This window comes from Poecilia reticulata, chromosome 21, assembly GCF_904066995.2.
Source record: "Poecilia reticulata chromosome 21, P_reticulata-male-v2, whole genome shotgun sequence".
Lineage (NCBI taxonomy): Eukaryota > Metazoa > Chordata > Actinopteri > Cyprinodontiformes > Poeciliidae > Poecilia > Poecilia reticulata.
The window spans coordinates 135,345-157,480 of record NC_088850.1 but is presented as its reverse complement, the minus strand read 5'-3'; the positions used below and the strand labels follow the sequence as shown (position 1 = coordinate 157,480).

At 48.8% G+C, this 22,136-nt stretch overlaps 1 protein-coding gene across 17 annotated transcripts in view; it reads left to right on the top strand.

The window, feature by feature from the left end:
- The first annotated feature begins 7,262 nt into the window (after positions 1-7,262).
- The window catches only part of myo6a (myosin VIa), a 31,753-nt gene continuing 16,879 nt past the window's right edge, over positions 7,263-22,136 (top strand). For 13 of the 17 annotated variants that reach the window (XM_081602648.1, XM_081602643.1, XM_081602646.1 and 10 more), the window contains exons 1-11: positions 7,263-7,442; positions 12,996-13,130; positions 13,516-13,585; positions 13,657-13,730; positions 14,526-14,655; positions 14,736-14,841; positions 15,291-15,346; positions 15,416-15,513; positions 16,045-16,209; positions 17,126-17,206; positions 18,451-18,631. In XM_081602648.1, the coding sequence (XP_081458774.1) occupies positions 13,014-13,130; positions 13,516-13,585; positions 13,657-13,730; positions 14,526-14,655; positions 14,736-14,841; positions 15,291-15,346; positions 15,416-15,513; positions 16,045-16,209; positions 17,126-17,206; positions 18,451-18,631 (1,078 nt within the window). In that variant the 5' untranslated portion in view covers positions 7,263-7,442; positions 12,996-13,013. The remainder of the gene's footprint in view (positions 7,443-12,995; positions 13,131-13,515; positions 13,586-13,656; positions 13,731-14,525; positions 14,656-14,735; positions 14,842-15,290; positions 15,347-15,415; positions 15,514-16,044; positions 16,210-17,125; positions 17,207-18,450; positions 18,632-22,136) is intronic. The other 4 variants (XM_081602650.1, XM_081602649.1, XM_081602635.1 and 1 more) reach the window with 3 other exon arrangements.

The following is a 22,136-nucleotide window of genomic DNA, read 5'->3' as shown; positions in this document are numbered from 1 at the left end:
CCCTCCCGGATGACCGAGCTTCTCACCCCATCTCTAAGGGAGAGCCCAGCCACCCTGCGGAGGAGGAAACCCATTTCGGCTGCTTGTACCCGTGATCTCGTTCTTTCGGTCATGACCCAAAGCTCATGACCATAGATGAGGGTGGGAACGTAGATCGACTGGTAAATCGAGAGCTTCGCTTTTTGGCTCAGCTCTCTCTTCACCACGACGGACCGGTACAGCGCCCGCTTCACAGTAGACGCTGCCCCAATCCGCCTGTCGATCTCCCGCTCCCTTCTTCCCTCATTCGTGAACAAGATCCCCAGATACTTAAACTCCTCCACTTGAGGCAGGACGACCCCCCTGACCCGGAGAAGGCACTCTACCCTTTTCCGGCTCAAGACCATGGCCTCGGATTTGGAGGCACTGAGCCTCATCCCGGCCGCTTCACACTCGGCTGCGAACCGCTCCAGTGAGAGCTGCAGATCACGTTCCGATGAAGCCAACAGGACCACATCATCCGCAAAAAGCAGAGATGCGATCCTAAGGCCACCAAAACGGATCCCCTCAACACCTCGGCTGCGCCTAGAAATTCTGTCCATAAAAGTAATGAACAGAATCGGTGACAAAGGGCAGCCTTGGCGGAGTCCAACTCTCACCGGAAACGAGCCCGACTTACTGCCGGCAATGCGGACCAGACTCTGACACCGGTCATACAGGGACCTGACAGCCCGTATCAAAGGGCCCGGTACCCCATACTCCCGGAGTACCCCCCACAGAGCCCCCCGAGGGACACGGTCGAATGCCTTCTCCAAGTCCACAAAACACATGTAGACTGGTTGGGCGAACTCCCAGAACCCTCCAGGACCCCGCTGAGGGTGTAGAGCTGGTCCAGTGTTCCACGACCAGGACGAAAACCACACTGCTCTTCCTGAATCCGAGGTTCGACTATCCGACGGACCCTCCTCTCCAGGACCCCTGAATGGACCTTACCAGGGAGGCTTAAGAGTGTGACCCACTGTAATTGGAGCACACCCTCCGGTCCCCCTTTTTAAACAGGGGGACCACCACCCCAGTCTGCCAGTCCAGGGGAACTGCCCCCGATGTCCATGCGATATTGCAGAGTCGCGTTAGCCAACACAACCCCGCAACATCCAGAGCCTTAAGGAACTCCGGGCGGATCTCATCCACCCCCGGGGCCCTGCCACCCCGGGGCCCTGCCACCGAGGAGCTTTTTGGCCACCTCGGCGACCTCGTCCCCAGAGATTGGAGAGCCCAGCCCAGAGTCCCCATGCTCAGCTTCCTCAACAGAAGGCATGTTGGTGGGATTGAGGAGGTCTTCGAAGTATTCCGCCCACCGGCCCACAACGTCCCGAGTTGAGGTCAGCAGCGCACCATCCCCACTATAAACAGTGTTGGTGCTGCACTGCTTCCCCCTCCTGAGACGCCGGATGGTGGACCAGAATCGCCTCGAAGCCGTACGGAAGTCTGTCTCCATGGCCTCTCCAAACTCCTCCCACGCCCGAGTTTTTGCCTCAGCGACAACCCGAGCCGCATGCCGTTTCGCCCGCCGGTACCCATCAGCTGCTTCTGGAGTCCCACAGGCCAAAAAGGCCCGGTAGGACTCCTTCTTCAGCTTGACAGCATCCCTCACCGAAGGTGTCCACCAACGGGTTCGAGGGTTGCCGCCGCGACAGGCACCAACAACCTTGCGGCCGCAGCTCCGATAGGCCGCCTCGGCAATGGAGGTACGGAACATGGTCCACTCAGACTCAATGTCCCCCACCTCCCCCGGAACGTGTTCGAAGTTCTGCCGGAGATGAGAGTTGAAGCTCCGTCTCACAGGGGACTCCGCCAGACGTTCCCAGCAGACCCTCACTATACGTTTGGGCCTGCCAGGTCTGACCGGCTTCCTCCCCCACCACCGGAGCCAACTCGTCACCAGGTAGTGGTCAGTGGACAGCTCCGCACCTCTCTTCACCCGAGTGTCCAAGACATACGGCCGCAAATCCGATGAGACGATGACAAAGTCAATCATCGAACTGCGGCCTAGGGCGACCTGGTGCCAAGTGCACATATGGACGCCCTTATGCCTGAACATGGTGTTCGTGATGGACAATCCGTGACGAGCACAGAAGTCCAACAACAACACCGCTTGGGTTCAGATCGGGGGGGCCGTTCCTCCCAACCACGCCTCTCCAGGTCTCACTGTCATTGCCCACGTGAGCGTTGAAGTCTCCCAGCAGAACAAGGGAGTCCCCAGGAGGGGCACTCTCCAGTACCCCCTCTAAGGACTCCAAGAAGGGTGGGTAATCTGAACTGCCGTTCGGCCCGTAAGCACAAACAACAGTCAGAACCCGTCCCCCCACCCGTAGGCGGAGGGAGGCTACCCTCTCGTTCAACGGGGTGAACCCCAACGTACAGGCGCCCAAATGGGGGGCAACAAGTATGCCCACTCCAGCCCGGCGCCTCTCACCGTGGGCAACTCCAGAGTGGAAGTACGTCCAGCCCCTCTCAAGGAGACTGGTTCCAGAACCAGAGCCATGCGTCGAGGTGAGGCCGACTATTTCTAGCCGGAACCTCTCAGCCTCGCACACTAGCTCCGGCTCCTTCCCCACCAGAGAGGTGACGTTCCACGTCCCAAGAGCCAGATTCTGCAGCCGAGGATCAGACCGCCAGGGTCCCCTCCCTTGGCTGCCGCCCATAGCACAATGCACCCGACCCCTTTGGCCCCTCGGACAGGTGGTGAGCCCATCGGAAGGGGGACCCACGTCTCCTCTTCGGGCTGAGCCCGGCCGGGCTCCGTGGGTAAAAGCCCGGCCACCAGGCGCTCGCCATCGTGCCCCACCTCCAGGCCTGGCTCCAGAGTGGGGCCCCGGTGACCCGCGTCCGGGCGAGGGAAAACGCAGTCCAAAGTTATTACTCATCATAGGGGTCTTCGGGCTGCACTTTGTCTGGTTCCTCACCTAGGACCTGTCTGCCTTGGGTGACCCTACCAGGGGCATAAAGCCCCAGACAGCATAGCTCCTAGGATCATTGGGACACTCAAACCCCTCCACCACGATAAGGTGGCAGCCGATTTTCAATACTTTTGAAAACTAATTTTATTCTATTCTATTTTTTATTTATTTATCTTTGGCGACAGCTCGCTCTGTGAACTTTGCTATATTTCCAAGATGAAAGAAAATACACATTAAAATGTTCTAATAATTAATTATCAGTCTGTCATTTGACTAATAGAGACATGATTTAATAAAACATCTGTTTTATGCAGCTAAAGGTTAGTTTGATATAATAACAAAGACCAAGTTCAGGACAATATGGCATGTATAAAAAGTCATAAAAATGTTTGATGCTACATTTGAAAAATAAAAATACTAATGGGATTAAAATGTCCTTTTAAAAGAAACTATAAATGTTGTGACTTTATGAACCAAAAATCTAACAATAATTTATCAGTTCTCTAGTCTGAGAAGAAAACTTTTGTTTAAAAATCATGTTAATAATAATAATAATCTATTTCACTCCCACAAATAACGTGAGATTAATTTCATAATGGTGTATAAAGTTTTCCCTGTAATGACTTTCTGTAAAAGAAATTCAAAATAAATATCAATTCATGATTTTGAAACAAACATTTTTTAAATTGAGACTTTTCATTAATGTTTTTAGAAAGATTTTCTAAAGTGGATATTACACTAGAAATCTGTTCTATATTTAAGTTTTAAAATAATAAATATTACATATAAGTTATGATATATTTAGTCTGAGTTTTATTCACAAATGTTTTCTAAAAATCACCTCCATTTTTAAAGTGAAATCATTTTATATATAGTGCTCAGATAAAAGCCAATCTTTATTCCAACATGTTAATATCTTGTGTAAGGATCTGGATGTTTCTCTGTGTCTCTGGTCCCCTTCATTAGTTACCCTGGTAACATGAAAAGCAACAAGTTCAACTATGATAAAAATACCATTTACAATGTATAAATAACTAACTTTATTGAGCAAAAGTCAATAATGAACAAATGAATTAGGTTCACAGAAGAAAAGCAAATAAGTTACAACCAGATATGAGCAAAAATTAATGACCAGAAATTCACATCCTGAGGATTTTTGCTTATGTGGCACAAAAAATATTATTATTGTTTCATATGGAAGAAAAATGAGATGAAACTATTTAATCTACTGAGGGGGAAATTTCCTTAAAAACCATAAAATAAAACATCATCCATCCATCATCCATCCATCCATCATCCATCCATCATCCATCCATCCATCCATCCATCCATCCATCCATCCATCCATCCATCCATCCATCATCCATCCATCCATCATCCATCCATCCATCACCTTGTCCATAAGGGCTCAGCAGGAGCTGCTGCCTCTCCAGCTAATGTTCCGGGCGAGAGGTGGGGTCACCTGGACGGGTCACCTGTCTGTTGCAGGAAATCATATTATCAACAATTAGTTCATAGAGTAAAACACTTAGCATACTGTAGGTAAATGTTATCATTAAGTTTGTTAAAAATGATAAATGACGTCTAATGTTCTCAGGTATCTGAGGAAACAGTAACACCTTCATGAGGTCAGAGGTCAAACTGATGAATAAACAGGATGGATGATCTGCTGAAATGTTCCTACCATCTTCCATGTTCTTTCAGCAAACAGTTGAGACAGACATGATGTTTTACCTCCCATTCAAAGTATTCTTACCAGTTTGTCTGTTATTCTGCAGCTCATGTGACCAAAGCAGGAGATGAAAAGTTAAAACATCGTTTTGTACACAACCTCTAGTGGGTCAACCCAAAATCACTACATCTTCTTCAAAGGTAGAGTCTCTGAAAACATTTCCAGTGTTTTCAGCAGCGCTGAGCCGACTGTCCAGGAACGACACAAAGTATTTCATATTTGAATCAGTTTCAACAGGTTGACCATCGAGAGAAACTGGAACCCCTCTGAGGTCTTATCTCATTTAATTAGCTCTACTTCCTTAAGCAAATTAAAAATTAATGTATAATAAAGACGTTGTGGTATTCTGATTTAGTAATGTAATTATATTAGTTGTGCTACCACCCCACGCCACTAGAGGCAGTAGCAAACACGAAAAGATGCGACTAAGGAGCAGATTTACAGAGAAAGCTACAGCATGTGATCAAAACTGAGCTGCGCTGAAGTAAATAAAAAAGAGAGAAGTTCAAATACATCCCGAGAGAGAAACTCCTTCCTACAGATGAAGATATGCCACAGATTACACAAGAAAATTAAAACGGGAGAACGTGGATAATATAGGAAATGGCGCCCCCTACACTTCCGGAGGGTAATGGTCCCATTTCCAAATAAGGTCTGAGGCTGCCAGCGGTCCGTCCCGCCCCTTCCTGTTTGCTCCAGCGAGGTCCTTCTCCCTCGAGCAGCGCTGCAGAGGCACCAGCGGTGGATCCCTGACTCGACCTGGCAACCCATGACCCAACCACCGCCGTTTCCTGTTTGCTGGTCGATCATCTGATGATTATTTAGAGTTTAAACCGACAGGTGGGTGGAGCGCCGCATGCTGCGACATACCAAAAGTATTTAGTTAGTAAACTACTTTAATATTTCAAAGGATATCGGACAAAATGCAAAGTTATGTGCAAATTCAAAAGACAAAAGTAAAAACAAGATGAAAACCATTTTACAAATCAAACAAATCAAACCGATACTGACAGAAATACCGCCGCGGTTTGAATGTTGTGGATAAACCGCGATCTAATTAGAATATCTACGTTTTTATTTGTTCCTGGCTTAAATATTTCCAACGTTGTTTTAAACTATTTTAAAGAGACATTTAAAATGTTTAAAGACTTTGTGTCCTAGAAAGTTTATTAACATTTTTTTCTTCTCAGTAGTTATCAGCGTTAATACGACTGTATTTCTAATTTTCTACATTTTTAAATTATTTTCCTCCTGAAACCTTAAAACGTGAATTTGAAGTCATGGATTTTCAAGAGCTATAAATGATCTTTTTACTTCTGGGAAATTATAACTTTCCATGAATTTTCCAGAATTCAATAAAATCATTTTCGTAAAAACTTTCAGTTTGTTGTTTAGACATCATTTGAATGAACGTTAAAAGTAAAAAATGTATTGCATAAAAAGTAAACATTGACTTTAACCTTGAAATATTATTTAATAATACAGAATTTCATTATCAGCCAATAAGATGAATATTTGTCCAAACTTTACCGCAGCTGCTAAAAGCATGGAACATTTTTATTAAGCCAGTTAAGGTGATGTGAAAACTTTTTAAAGTGAGTTTGAACTAATTATTTTTCATTTAATATAATGGCTGAAGACAGTTCAGTAAAGTCATATCAATAGTTTTGATCGAGTGTTTAGAAGCTGACAGTCGAGTGAAAACAAGGAAAAAGTCAAGTTGAGTCAGTAAATATAGTTTTACAGTGAAGTGCATTTCATTTCCACGTGTTTAGTGTCTTCAGGGGAAACAGGTGGAAACAACATGAAAAAGATGAAGATGCACTGAACATAAACTGCAAATGTTTTTGGGCCCAAACGTTTAGTAAAGTTAGAGCGAAAGCTGATCAGGTAAAGTAAACGGTGTAGTACCACCAGTACCACCGTCATATACGTTATAAAGCAGAAACAAGTTTAATCATTTATTTAACGAAAGGCAGCCACAGCTTTGTGACGGCAGTAAACATGGTGAGAACAGGGAGAGGTTCCTGCAGCGCCGGGGCGACCTGGAGGCTGGTGACATGATCTGGTTCTCCACGTTCGCAGCTCCGATGAGCTTTTATCTGCGACTGAAACAAGCGGCCCTTTGATTCCCAAGGCAGGAGGAGAACAGAAGAGCCTCTGGCTCCACAAAGAAACATCTAGTTTCAGTTTCAGACTAAGACCTCGGCTTACAGGAGGACAGGAGCCAAATTATGAAAAATAATATCATACAGGACACGCAAAGATGCTTACATTTCATTTAAAAAACAAAACTGATACTAATATAACTTAATAAAGGAGGAACTCACTGAAAAGCGCATGTCAATAATTACATTTAGCAAGTGTAACTTATATATTCACAAATAAAAACCCAACATTCGGTTGTCAGGGGCGGGCTACATTTGCACGCCGCACCTTTCAGATTTTTATTGAAGTATTTGGCAGTCATGAATCATTAACTCTTTCAGGAGCGCCTTTGTGTTTCTTTTGTTCGACTTAAAGGCTGCGGTTGGAAACAGCGCCCCCTGCGGCCGGTCCCGCCCCGCCCGGGACTATAAAGGCAGCGTGTGACGTCACGGGGCCGTTTCCCAGGATCGCTGCCGGAGAGGGAAGCTGCTGCTCGGGAAGAGAGCGGAGGAAGCCGCCAGTGGAGGGACGCAGCCTACCGGAGGACGGCCGGCTGAAGCTGCGCGGTTCTACATTCGGTTCGACCCAAACTGAGTTCCGGCAGGTCAGTCCAGAGGAGCCAGGTAAGAACCGGCTTCAGCACCGGGGAGGTTCTGATCAGTGAGACCGAGCGGTTAGCTAGCTGGCGGGGGCTACACTGCTCAGCATCCCGGTTCCAGAACCTGTCGGTACCGAACCGACAGCCGAACACCTGATTGTTCCGCATCGATTCGAGCAGAACATTATGACTACCTCCACTTCGCGCTGATTGCCCAGCTTTGTCTCCAGCTGCTCCCACCAAAGTCCATGTAAAAATGAGGTGATTTAAGCCGAGCTGGACCCGCGGGAGGCGGTGGGTGTGTGGGGGACGTGGTTCATCATGGTGGGGTGGAGCTGGATCGGAACCGGTCATCCGCCGGAGCTGGGTCCGAACCGGTCATCCGCGCTGGGAGCACCGAGACGCGGGAGGCTGTGCTGCTGTGGTCTGACTCCGGCAACGGGAGCCCTGCTGGGGCCTGCGGGCTGACAGGAGCCGGGGAACCGGGACCGGTTACAAACCGGAGCTGCCGCCGAGCCTGGGAACCAGAACCGGCGGACAGGTCCTGACTGAAACGGCATGCTGTCTCTGATGGGTTCGCCGGTTCTGATGGGTTCGGCTGTGGTTCCGGAGCTGCAGTGTTGTGGTTTCAGGGTTATATAAGGGCTGTCATTGTTGTGGAGCTGCTGCCATTATCTCTCCTACTGCTCTGCTTTTGTTCTCATGTCTGACGAGGCTTTTATTCTGAAATGATCCAACTTCCTGCTGGGCGGACACCTGCAGCCGCCTCTCACCTGGACAGGACTTTGACTCCTCTCCTTCACGGTAGCCTGACCGGAAACGTCACCAGGTCCCTCCTCTTCTCCGCCTGACCCGACCCGTTATGGCTGGAGTCGGTTGGTGGTTCTGGACCGGTCCCTGCTGGTTCTGCTGGTTCTGGACCGGTCCCTGCTGGTTCTGTTGATTCTGGACCGGTCGACCGGTCCCTGATGGTTCTGTTGATTCTGGACCGGTCCCTGATGGTTCTGGACCGGTCCCTGATGGTTCTGTTGATTCTGGACCGGTCCCTGCTGGTTCTGGACCGGTCCCTGATGGTTCTGTTGATTCTGGACCGGTCCCTGTTGATTCTGGACCGGTCCCTGCTGGTTCTGGACCGGTCCCTGCTGGTTCTGTTGATTCTGGACCGGTCCCTGCTGGTTCTGGACCGGTCCCTGCTGGTTCTGGACCGGTCCCTGATGGTTCTGTTGATTCTGGACCGGTCCCTGTTGATTCTGGACCGGTCCCTGCTGGTTCTGGACCGGTCCCTGCTGGTTCTGTTGATTCTGGACCGGTCCCTGATGGTCCCAGTCGGGCCTCCAGTTGATCCTGTTTCCTACCAGATAAAAACGTAGCACAACTCTCTAGAAAGTATTCACACCCCAGAGCGTGACCTTTGACCTGAGACTCTGACCTGGAGAACCCATTGGTGGAATCGGCTGCATTAATATTCACACCCTTCCACTGAAACCACTTGGTGTAGTTTTATCAACCAGGGGTCAAAGGTCAGCAGTTCCAACTGCTAATGGCTCAGTGGAGTGACTGGACTGGAGCGGGTTCTGACCCGGTTCTGACCTGCTGGTGGAGTGCAGACGCTGGTTCTGGTTCTGTCCGCTGCTCCTCATCAGGTTCTGGTAGTTTTGGGTTTTTCAGTTTTGTGATTTTGTTTAAAATGTTTTCAGTTATTGTTGATCAACCAGCTGATCAACTGCCATATGCAGACTAGCTTAGCATAGCTTAGCATAGCTTAGCATAGCTTAGCATAGCTTCGGGTCGCGGGGTCAGCGGGTTTAACTGGATCTCTGGCTGGGTTTGGGTTCTGCTGGTTAGTTTCAGAAAAAATGATTCTGTAGAGAAATGAAATTTCTGGTTCTTTAAATTCTGGACTGAATGACACTAAAAAATCAGAATCAAATCGTAAAAGCTGATGGTTCTGCTGGTTCTGGACCCATTCAGGTAGGGATGCACTGATTTATCAGCCAGATGATTCAACAATGACGATTTCCCTAATTTTGGGAAATCGATGATTGGCCTATTTTTACATGTGAAGTCGATCTTAACCACTGATTGGATCTAGATATTTAAATCGGCTGCTGTCTTCTTCTGCTCTGCGCCGCGAAGTTTGACTAGCAGAAACGATACAATGGTCATCTCACTGTTGGCAACTCATCAACTTAGCAACATTGTGGTTTCGGTAGGTAATAGATCGGTGATCGGCCAGAAAACTGCAATCGGTGCAGCCAAACATTCAGGTGTTTCAGTCTGTGGAAGCTGCAGCAGATCATCCAACTGATGGTTCTGATCGGCTCCTGACCCAGAGAGGTTCTGCCTGGTTCTGCTCATACCTGCAGCGTTCATCCTGCATTTGGGTCACGGTTTGATTCCTCTGGGTTATTTTTGGCCTCTGAGCGTCCCGGACCTTTCTGCTCTGACGCGTTCAGATCGGTTATGCAACAAGGGCCATGCTGCAGGAAGTGCAGGTGTTTAGCGTTAGCTTCTGCTGATATTTTATGTGTTTAGCGTTAGCTTCTGCTGATATTTTATGTGTTTAGCGTTAGCTTCTGCTGATATTTTATGTGTTTAGCGTTAGCTTCTGCTGATATTTTATGTGTTTAGCGTTAGCTTCTGCTGATATTTTATGTGTTTAGCGTTAGCTTCTGCTGATATTTTATGTGTTTAGCGTTAGCTTCTGCTGATATTTTATGTGTTTAGCGTTAGCTTTGGCTGTCGTGAAAAATAAAAAATGTTTTCAGTGATGAAATTATATATGATTTCACAACAAAAATATTTATCAGCAAATTCAGTGTAAAGATTAGCTCTCCTTCAGGACCACGGTGGCCATCTTGAAAAACGGCAGCCATCTTGAATGTCTTTGTTTTTTTGGTTTTTCAGAAACTCTTTTCTATAACTAGTCTGAACTCCGTCAGGTTGTTGGTGTGAAATATTCGCCTCTCCTGCAGGACGACGTTCCTGGTGCGGTTCTGGTTTCTGGTTCTGCACAACAGCCCGTCTGTTAGACTAAGTAAAAGAAGAAATGCATCTGGTTCTACAAGGAAGCCTCCGTCAGAACCAGCGGTCCGGTCCGGTCCGGTCCGACTGTGTAATGAACAACTTCTCAGCTGCTTGTGACGCGTTTTATTAGTTAGACTTCGACTCGGATCGAGACGCTTCCTGTCAATCTTTAACTGGATCAGCTCAGCACAAAAAGGCCTGATGTGGGCCGGACCAGACCCACACAGAGCCCTGACGAACCGGGCCGGGCCCTGACGAACCGGGCCGGGCTCCAGGCTCCAGGGTGAACTTGTGTTTGTGGTGATTTTAAGAGTGATCCCTAAGCTAGCTGCCTCCTGTGGAGCGCCGCTCTGGTTTTACTGCAGAACCATAAAGTTTACCGTTTATGGTCCATAACTGAGTAACGTTTTATCTCAGGTCAGCTGAGCCCAGCAATAGAGCCGTCACGTTATGGAGGGGGCCGGGTCCAGCCGGGTCGGCACCAGAACCTGCTGTTGGTTAGCAGTGATGTTCAAACCAGTGGAAGAAGGACTCCATTAAAAAGTTAAACCATGTCAACAAATCAGCAACATTTTCATTTAAAATCCCCTTTTTGATGCTGAATTATTAATAAATGAGATGAAGATCAAAGATATTTCTAGTTTATATTTTTTAATCTGTTCTCCAGATTGGAGCAAAGTGTTTTTCTATCCGTTTCTCTGATCATTCATGGACCTTCTTTAGAAATATGGATTGTGGACGCCAACTTTAGAATTGGCTGCTGCATGTTGGCATTGAGATGCTATTTTTGGCTAGCTTAGCTTTTGACAGGCTAGCTGCTTTTAGCACAACTTTAACACAATAGTGTTTTCCAGCATCACATTGGTTTGAAGCAGAAATGAAATCCAGAGGAAAACGGAAGCGGCTTCCTTGCTGTTAGCGGATGTAGCTGTGCGTCACATTTACAGCCGTACCAGAAACGTGCAAATACGAAGGTTCCAGGAGGAACGATTGCTTGTGAGAAAAACATCTTTCATTGTGTTGGAAGGAAAATAATTACTGTAAACTCTTGAATGACGTGACGTGATTAATGAATGAACTCGTTAAAGTCTAGGTTAAATCCAACCCTCTGCTGGTCTTCCTCATCTTCATCCTCATTGGTTCCCCAGGTGAGCTCAGGTGTACCAGTCTAAACAGCCAGATCTTCCTCATGATGATGATGGTGCAGTTCAGGTTCTCACCCAGCAGATCCGCCCTGATCCACGGTACCGGGCCGAGCCCAGACTGAGCGCAGTGGTGGGCCGACCCAAAGAGAACCTACTGGACATCAGCAGCTGATTGGAGGAGCTGATCCAGTTTTCAGATGGATTATTGTGCCAAAGAACCGGGCCCAGCGGTTCTGTGGGCACAGTCCTGTGAAGGAGGCGTGATTCTGGCTGTAGGGGGCGCTAAAGCTGCTCACCATTGTCTCACAGAGGTTCAGGGTTAACATGTTGAAATTGACAGGAAATGATGTCATTGGAAGACGTTAATGGCAATAATTTAACCGTCTCCAAAAGCAAACGTGAAAAATCCCATAAAATGGATTCAGCTGTAGGCCACTTGCTGTAGGCCAGCTGCTGTAGGCCAGCTGCTGTAGGCCAGCTGCTGTAGGCCAGCTGCTGTAGGCTAGCTGCTGTAGGCCAGCTGCTGTAGGCTAGCTGCTGTAGGCCACTTGCTGTAGGCCAGCTGCTGTAGGCCAGCTGCTGTAGGCCAGCTGCTGTAGGCTAGCTGCTGTAGGCCAGCTGCTGTAGGCTAGCTGCTGTAGGCCACTTGCTGTAGGCCACTTGCTGTAGGCCAGCTGCTGTAGGCCAGCGGCTGTAGGCTAGCGGCTGTAGGCTAGCTGCTGTAGGCCAGCTGCTGTAGGCTAGCTGCTGTAGGCTAGCGGCTGTAGGCTAGCTGCTGTAGGCCAGCTGCTGTAGGCTAGCTGCTGTAGGCCACTTGCTGTAGGCCACTTGCTGTAGGCCAGCTGCTGTAGGCCAGCGGCTGTAGGCTAGCGGCTGTAGGCTAGCGGCTGTAGGCTAGCTGCTGTAGGCTAGCTGCTGTAGGCCAGCTGCTGTAGGCTAGCGGCTGTAGGCTAGCTGCTGTAGGCCAGCTGCTGTAGGCTAGCTGCTGTAGGCCACTTGCTGTAGGCCACTTGCTGTAGGCCAGCTGCTGTAGGCCAGCGGCTGTAGGCTAGCGGCTGTAGGCTAGCTGCTGTAGGCCAGCTGCTGTAGGCTAGCGGCTGTAGGCTAGCTGCTGTAGGCTAGCTGCTGTAGGCCACTTGATGTAGGCTGCCTGCTGTAGGCTAGCGGCTGTAGGCTAGCTGCTGTAGGCTAGCTGCCCGGCCCACACCATCACCCCTCCACCATTGTGTTCAATAATCTGACATGGAGCTGCTGTGTTTCTGTCAGCAGAACCAGAACCGGAATCGTTTTATCAGAACACTAAAGATAGTCGGGATAAAAGGAATCCAGCACCAGAACAAACATAATAATCTGAACAGAACCCGCCTGCCTCTCTCTCCTAACCTAACCGGGTCTTGTTGTTCCAGAACTGCGGTATCGCCGCCATGGAGGACGGGAAGCCGGTGTGGGCGCCTCACCCGACGGATGGGTTCCAACTGGGAACCATCGTTGACATCGGCGCCGACAGCCTCACCATCGAGCCGCTGAAGCAGAAGGGAAAGGTCAGAGGTCATCAGGGCTCATTAAGGGGCGGGGCGTAATGCTGGGAGATGAAAGCTGTTCAGTTTGTTTTTGATTTTGGACCCAAATAAATGTTTATTCAGGATGATTAATTTTAGCCTCTACAATGGTTCTAATGTCAGTAAGTCTGTCTGGTTCTGGTCCTGACAAATGGCTGAGGAGCTGCGACCTCTGACCTCAGCAGGTGTTTCCCTCTGAAGGGCCTGCAGGCCGTCTGAAGTGGGGCCTGCACCTGCAGCCAGGTGTACTTGCTCCTGATGAAGCTCCTATTTCTGCTCCTCTGGTCAGGAACAGATGGTCTTTATCGCCCCCCGGTGTCCGTTTGCTGCCACTACAGTCTCATTAACTCAGTTTCTCCTCCTGCAGACGTTTCTGGCTCCCGTCAACCAGGTTTTCCCCGCTGAAGACGACGTCAACAAACACGTGGAGGATAACTGTGAGTTTCTGCTGCTGTTCTGCCTCCCGTGCTGTAGATGGCGCTGTGATAAACCTGGTTCTGCCTCTCAGGTTCTCTGATGTACCTGAATGAAGCCACTCTGCTCAACAACGTCCGAGTTCGCTACAGCAAGGACAAGATCTACGTGAGTTCAGATTTACGGGTGAAAATGTTCTGGTTGAAGATTTTTATTTTAGTTTAAATTAGTTTTAACCATTTGCTAGTTTTAATAAATGGTTTTAGAAAATATAAATGAAATGAGTTTAAATGATGGCAGAGGTCCAGTAAACCGCTGGACACGAGCGTTAAGCTAAAGCCACAGTAATCCTAACTGGACTCTGGTTCTGCTGCATTCTGGAGCAGAACCTCAAAATAACAACAAACCTTCATCTAATGAGAAGAAATCAAACTTTTCTAATTTAGTAAGTTGAGTTTTCTGTCATGCTAATGAGGAACGTCCTGGTAATAAAATATAAACTGGGTTCATATGGCGCCTCCACTGTTCCACTTTCAACCAGACTGATTATGTCTCATGTTTTTAAAACAAACGTTTTTCGTTATGATACTTGCATATTTAACTCCAAGCTGGTTTACGCACCGCCACCTGCTGGTGAAATGTGGAACAGCAAGGAATAAAACCACCATGAAATTCCCGCTGCCGGAAATAAAAACGGAGCTTTTTTCACATTTGTCAACACAGTTTTTATTTCAGTTAACACACTAGTTTTTACTTTGTTAGTTTTTAACTCTGTTCGTTACCTCCTGACTGCTGTTTGGTGAGAAATGATTGAAATTAACCTGAAGGAGTCAAACAGAACCACCCGGGTCGGTTCTGCTGCAGCGCAGCAGCAGGAAGTGAGTCAGATCCTCACTTCCTGCTGCTGCAGGTGTGGTTCTGCCCGGAGACTCACCTGTCCCCTCCGTCTCGTGTCCTCCCCAGACGTATGTGGCCAACATCCTGATCGCCGTCAACCCGTACTACGACATCCCCAAGCTCTACTCGGTGGACACCATCAAGAAGTACCAGGGCCGGTCTCTGGGGACGCTGCCGCCGCACGTCTATGCCATCGGTGAGAGCGTCTCCAGGGCGTCCTCGGCACAGGGGCGGCTTGGGGCGGAGCGGGCTAATCCTCCATGTGTTGCTCTGCAGCTGACAAGGCGTACCGGGACATGAAGGTCCTGAAGATGAGCCAGTCCATCATCGTGTCCGGAGAGTCCGGCGCCGGCAAGACGGAAAACACCAAGTTTGTTCTCAGGTAGGCTAGGATGAGACTTCCTGTCTAGCTCTACAGCACTTCCTGTTTGGGACGAGAGCTGGAGGAACTGGAGCCCAGCTCAGCCGGTTCTGAGGTTCTGATCAGCTGCCCCTCTGGTTCTGTCGGAGCAACATCAGAGACCCGGTGGACCTGCCTGACCTGATTGGTCAGGCTGGGTTCTAATGCAGTCATCACTCAGTGAAGGCGCCTTTTGACTCGCAGCTTAGACTGGTTAGAAAGCGGACATGTTAGAGCGCCGTTTGGACTCGTTATAACGCCGTTTGGACTCGTTAGAGCGCCGTTTGGACTCGTTAGAGCGCCGTTTGGACTCGTTAGAGCGCCGTTTGGACTCGTTATAGCGCCGTTTGGACTCGTTATAGCGCCGTTTGGACTCGTTATAATTCCGTTTGGACTCGTTAGGACGTCTCTGACTCTCCTCTGGTCTCCAGGTACCTGACGACTTCATACGGGACGGGTCAGGACATCGACGAGCGGATTGTGGAAGGTAAGGAGGATTTCTTCTTTGTGGGTAACGACCTCGTTCGGTACTAACCAAGCCATCTGATTGGTGCAGCCAACCCCCTGCTGGAGGCTTTTGGGAATGCGAAGACGGTTCGGAACAACAACAGCAGCCGCTTCGGGAAGTTTGTGGAGATCCACTTCAACGAGAAGGTGACTTGCTCCGTTTCATTGCAATGGGCCGGCAGTGTTTTAGTCCGAGTCCTGCTGGAAACCAGAACATTGATGTTGTAGCTGAGAACTTGGTAAACATGTCTGGTTAGTGATCTGGCAGAGAGACCTCTGGATCCGTTTCACCGACACTATAAACCACAGACATTATGAACCGGGGGACCCCAGGGCTCGGTGCATGGCCCCCTTCTCAGTTTGTCTTTGATTCTCTAGTGATCGTCTCTGACATGTCCTCAGGATGAAATGCTGACAGATGATTGGTTTAAACTGCTTCAGTCAGTGAAGCATGAATTCATTGCCAGACATGGAGACGTTTGACTCGACGCGTTCTGGCGTGCCTCAAGGCTCACTGGTTGGATCCAGACCATGTTTCAGCTAATCTTTAGCTTCCTGAGCATTGTTCCCATTTCCTGCCATTCTGCTGCCTCTGGCCCAGTAAAATCAGGCTGCATTTGACCTTTGACCCCTCGGAGGACAGATTTCTGAAGAAGTGTGTTGTCTGTTTCCCACCAGAATGCGGTCGTTGGCGGATTCGTGTCCCACTACCTCCTGGAGAAGTCCCGGATCTGCACACAGAGCTCCGAGGAGAGGAACTACCACATCTTCTACCGCCTGTGCGCCGGAGCGCCGGAGGACATCCGCCAGAAGTTCCACCTCAGCTCCCCGGACACCTTCAGGGTAGGAACGCCAGCCTACTGCTAACGGGCCAATCAGAGCTCCAGAATCCGAGCTGCAACCAAACCCGGAGCCTGGTAGTGCTGAGAGCCTTTGAGTCCAAACTGGAGACTCACCTGGCATGAGTAGAGCGTCCAGCAGGCCTCAGCAGGTCCGGTCCGGCCCGATCCGAGCCGGTCTTGACAAGTGTTGGGATGCAGCGTTGCTCCATCTCCTGCAGCCAGTCACCATGCAGGCCTCTGCATTCTGTCTGCGGATTGAAAGGGAACTGCCTCGGCTTTCTGTCAACACAGAGAAGAATTATTGAGACTGATGGTCTGTTTCCACTTAGCAAAGCAAACGGCACCAAATGTAAGGCCGAGTTTCAGCCTGCAGGAGAAATGGGGCAGGTCTGATTCTGCCGGGAGCATCCTGACCTGTCCTGCAGCTGCACTGTCTGCCCTGAACACCAGGGGGCAGCAGAGGATGGAGCCAGCTGCACTGTCTGCCCTGAACACCAGGGGGCAGCAGAGGATGGAGCCAGCTGCACTGTCTGCCCTGAACACCAGGGGGCAGCAGAGGATGGAGCCAGCTGCACTGTCTGCCCTGAACACCAGGGGGCAGCAGAGGATGGAGCCAGCTGCACTGTCTGCCCTGAACACCAGGGGGCAGCAGAGGATGGAGCCTAGAGAAACACTATGACTATGCTAAAAATTGTTAATGTTCTCCAAACTGGAAATAATGACTGAATTAAATGTTTTTGTTTTTTCAGTGTTGCTGCAGCAACACATTTCAACCGCTTAAACAAGATTTAATGAATTAAGACTCCGTTTTAATTTAATTTGATGCGACTTAATTCTTTATGGATGGTTGTGATTTATGACATGTTCTGGAAATGGAGATGCATATTGATGGTTTTGTGCCTTTGCCTCTGCTGCAGTATCTGAACAGAGGATGCACTCGCTTCTTCGCCACCAAAGACACGGATCGGCAGATTCTGCAGAACCGGAAGAGTTCAGAGGTAAAGCTGCTCTGGCTGCAGACGGATCTGATGGTAGCAATAATAATAATAAGCAGCTTTTAGCGTTTGCTGGTTTGTACTCCTCTCCAGAGGGGCGTAAGCAGCAGAACCCGTTTAGTTCTTTTCCCTTAAGGCTCCAAAATTAGATTAATCAAAGTTTGTAATAGTTTTTATTGTTTTTCAATTTATTCCGTTATCATAATGAGGGTCCTCTATTTAAGTCGACATTTGATTGTTTCTATGGTTTCTAATATCTGGGATGCATTTTATTTGCCAATGAACCTTTAAAACGTTAGAAACAAATCAAACAGTAAAAATGGCTACAAGACACCAAACCACACAATAACTGGACAGTTAAAGAGAAGGAAGCTGAACAGACGATGTCAGGAGGAAGAGCGTTCCTTTCCCACGCTGCCGACAGGACAGGAGGCTCTGAGGATGATGAAGAGGAAGAACGAAGGGAATGAGCAGCAGATTAAACCCAGAAGGAGGAAAAGAAGTTCGATTTAAACTGAACTCTGAAGGAAACGGGGAGCCGGTGAAGTTGTTGTAAACTGGAGTGATGCAGTGAAACGGCATATGCAGGCAGAGAGCAGGGCGGGCAGTCGGTCAGTTTCACAGAGCTGGACGTGAGCAGGCCGGGTATTATTCATATATAATAATGACACGTTTAGCCTGAGGGCCAGTAGAGGAGGCTCTGTTCCCGTCTTTCAGGAGGACGTGTTGGTGACCAGGGCGAAAACCAGACTGGAACTTTTTATCACATTTATTTATGTCAGATTGGATGTTTGCTGGGGAACCCGACTCAGGGTCGATCTGGCCAGTCAGAAATCCGCCATCCATATTCACAGGATGAAATTACGTTTCAATTGCCTCAATGGAAGTTTTACAGAAATTAGGCTGGACGCTTCATCTCCACGGTGATGGAGATGAAGCCATCTGTCCTGCCAATCAGCTCTCAGCCAATCAGAATCCTCTGCAGAAATGAAAGGAAACATCAGAATAACTGGGAGCGTCAGCAGGCTGAACAGCTGCAGGTGGTAGATAAATAAAAACCTCCAGGTTAGAACCTGCAGAGACTGAATCTACCTGGAGTCGGGTGATAGGTGGCGCTCCTGAGCCAGAAATCGTTCCAGAGATGATTGAGGAGCAGCAACAGGACAAATGTTCAGATTGAGGTTTGAACAGTGAAACGGCGCCCTCTGCAGGCCGGAGGTTCATCACACAGTGTGTTGTTTCCTCAGCACAGCAAGGCCGGTCCGCTGAAGGACCCGCTGCTAGACGACCACGGAGACTTCACCAGGATGAGCGTCGCCATGAAGAAGATCGGCCTGGGCGACACCGAGAAGCTGGACCTGTTCCGGGTGGTGGCCGGTGTTCTGCATCTGGGCAACATCGACTTCGAGGAGGCCGGAAGCACCTCAGGTGAGCCGCCGAGATTCAGGCCTGGACTGAGCTGCAGGACCTGCTACTGCCTCTGGTTCCTCTTTGGTTCCCCTGGTTCTTTGGTTCCCCTGGTTCCTCTGGTTCCTTTGGTTCCTCTTTGGTTCCCCTGGTTCTTTGGTTCCTCTGGTTCCTCTTTGGTTCCTCTGGTTCCTTTGGTTCCCCTGGTTCAACTGGTTCCTCTGGTTCCTCTTTGGTTCCCCTGGTTCTTTGGTTCCCCTGGTTCCTCTGGTTCCTCTTTGGTCCCCCTGGTTCCTCTGGTTCCTTTGGTTCCCCTGGTTTCTCTGGTTCTTTGGTTCCTCTGGTCCCTCTTTCCCCTGGTTTCTCTGGTTCTTTGGTTGTTTGGTTCTTTGGTTCTTCTGGTTCCTCTTTGGTTCCCCTGGTTCAACTAGTTCCTCTGGTTCCCCTGGTTCTTTGGTTCCTCTGGTCCCTCTTTCCCCTGGTTTCTCTGGTTCTTCTGGGTCCCCTGGTTTTTTGGTTCTCTGGTTCCTCTGGTCCCCCTGGTTCCTTTTTGGTTCCCCTGGTTCTTTGGTTCCTTTTTGGTTCCTCTGGTTCCCCTGGTTCCTCTGGTTCCTCTTTGGTCCCCCTGGTTCCTCTGGTTCCTCTGGTTCCCCTGGTTTCTCTGGTTCTTAAGTTGTTTGGTTCTTTGGTTCCCCTGGTTCCTCTGGTTCCTCTTTGGTCCCCCTGGTTCCTCTGGTTCCTCTGGTTCCCCTGGTTTCTCTGGTTCTTTGGTTGTTTGGTTCTTTGGTTCTTCTGGTTCCTCTGGTTCCTCTTTGGTTCCCCTGTTTCAACTAGTTCCTCTGGTTCCCCTGGTTTCTCTGGTTCTTCTGGGTCCCCTGGTTTTTTGGTTCTTTGGTTCCTCTGGTCCCCCTGGTTCCCCTGGTTTCTCTGGTTCTTTGGTTCCCCTGGTTCCTCTGGTTCCTCTTTGGTTCCCCTGGTTCCTCTGGTTCTTCTGGGTCCCCTGGTTTTTTGGTTCCTCTGGTTCCTCTGGTGTTTTTCTGTTGGCTAAAGATTAATCAGTGGAGTTTGAACCTCCCGTAGTTCTAATATCGGTGGTTTGGATCTCGGCTGAGCTTTTTACCGTGTGTGTGGTTCTGACCGGTAGTTGACATCCGACTGCGGGTTAAACAATTTCATCTTGTTGAAACGTTCCCCAGAAGAGTAGAAATTAGAAAAAGACAGTGTAAGCTACAAAACAACCGTACGAAAACTGAAAATAACGTTCACCACTAACAATATCAGCTGATTCAAAAACTATACGTAATCACAATAAAGCAAATGTACAATTCCAACTGATCAATATTAGAAATATCCTAGTTACAAAGTAAACTTACCTTGTGCCGCTATGAAGGGGGCCGCTAATAACAAGATACATTTTATAACTGCGTCGCCACTTATCTTCTGTTCCTTCTGTTGCCAAGCTGCTGCTGCATGAACAGCGGAAGCTCATCAAAATAAAAGCATCAAACCAGAAGTCAACCATATTCTACACAAAACGAGATGAAATAAAGGCAATAAGCAGCAAAAGGGAATCAACATCCTCCTCTTTCTGTGGATCACAGGGTCGGCTTTGCTTCCATGTCTTTATTATTTAGCATCGTTTGTAAAACATAAAAAGGTCGGTGTTGGTTTAGGTTGGTGTTGGTTTAGACTGGTGTTGGTTTAGGTCGGTGTTGGTGTTGGTTTAGGCTGGTGTTGGTTTAGACTGGTGTTGGTTTAGGTCGGTGTTGGTGTTGGTTTAGGCTGGTGTTGGTTTAGACTGGTGTTGGTTTAGGTCGGTGTTGGTGTTGGTTTAGGTTGGTGTTGGTGTTGGTTCAGGTCGATGTTGGTTTAGGTTGGTGTTGGTTTAGGTTGGTGTTGGTTTAGGTCGGTGCTGGTGTTGGTTTAGGTTGGTGTTGGTGTTGGTTCAGGTCGATGTTGGTTTAGGTTGGTGTTGGTTTAGGTTGGTGTTGGTGTTGGTTCAGGTCGATGTTGGTTTAGGTTGGTGTTGGTTTAGGTTGGTGTTGGTGTTGGTTTAGGTCTGTGTTGGTGTTGGTTTAGGTTGGTGTTGGTTTAGGTCGGTGTTGGTGTTGGTTTAGGTTGGTGTTGGTGTTGGTTTAGGTCGGTGTTGGTGTTGGTTCAGGTCGATGTTGGTTTAGGTTGGTGTTGGTTTAGGTTGGTGTTGGTGTTGGTTTAGGTCTGTGTTGGTGTTGGTTTAGGTTGGTGTTGGTTTAGGTCGGTGTTGGTGTTGGTTTAGGTTGGTGTTGGTTTAGGTCGGTGTTGGTGTTGGTTCAGGTCGATGTTGGTTTAGGTTGGTGTTGGTTTAGGTCGGTGTTGGTGTTGGTTCAGGTCGATGTTGGTTTAGGTTGGTGTTGGTTTAGGTTGGTGTTGGTGTTGGTTTAGGTCTGTGTTGGTGTTGGTTTAGGTTGGTGTTGGTTTAGGTCGGTGTTGGTGTTGGTTCAGGTCGATGTTGGTTCAGGTCGGTGTTGGTTTAGGTCGATGTTGGTTTAGGTTGGTGTTGGTTTAGGTCGGTGTTGGTTTAGGTCGGTGTTGGTTTAGGTCGGTGTTGGTGTTGGTTCAGGTCGATGTTGGTTCAGGTCGGTGTTGGTTTAGGTCGATGTTGGTTTAGGTTGGTGTTGGTTTAGGTTGGTGTTGGTTTAGGTTGGTGTTGGTGTTGGTTTAGGTCTGTGTTGGTGTTGGTTTAGGTTGGTGTTGGTTTAGGTCGATGTTGGTTTAGGTTGGTGTTGGTTTAGGTCGGTGTTGGTGTTGGTTCAGGTCGATGTTGGTTCAGGTCGGTGTTGGTTTAGGTCGATGTTGGTTTAGGTTGGTGTTGGTTTAGGTCGGTGTTGGTTTAGGTCGGTGTTGGTTTAGGTCGGTGTTGGTGTTGGTTCAGGTCGATGTTGGTTCAGGTCGGTGTTGGTTTAGGTCGATGTTGGTTTAGGTTGGTGTTGGTTTAGGTTGGTGTTGGTTTAGGTTGGTGTTGGTGTTGGTTTAGGTCTGTGTTGGTGTTGGTTTAGGTCGATGTTGGTTTAGGTTGGTGTTGGTTTAGGTCGGTGTTGGTGTTGGTCGGTGTTGGTGTTGGTTTAGGTCGGTGTTGGTGTTGGTTTAGGTTGGTGTTGGTTCAGGTCGGTGTTGGTTTAGGCTGGTGTTGGTTCAGGTCGGTGTTGGTTTAGGTCAGTGCTGCTGTTATGCGACACACACATGCTGCGCTTGGAGAGCTGGTTGTGCTCTGGCTGCTCAGGTGCACTGATAGTTTAGTGCTGCCCTCCGATCTGTCGGACATTTTTTTCCCCGACATCTGCTGATGTCAGGCGACCCGTCAGAACCGCTCATGGTAAAAAGCTCAGGCTGAATCTTAGAACTACAGGAGGTTCAAACTCCACTCATTCATTTTAGCTACAGAAAAACACCAAGCCGCCAAATAAACAAAAGCAATAATATGACCAGTAAGACTTGGGCTTCGGCGTGCCCTTTGACCCCCACAGACTCACACTGATGAGCGCTACGT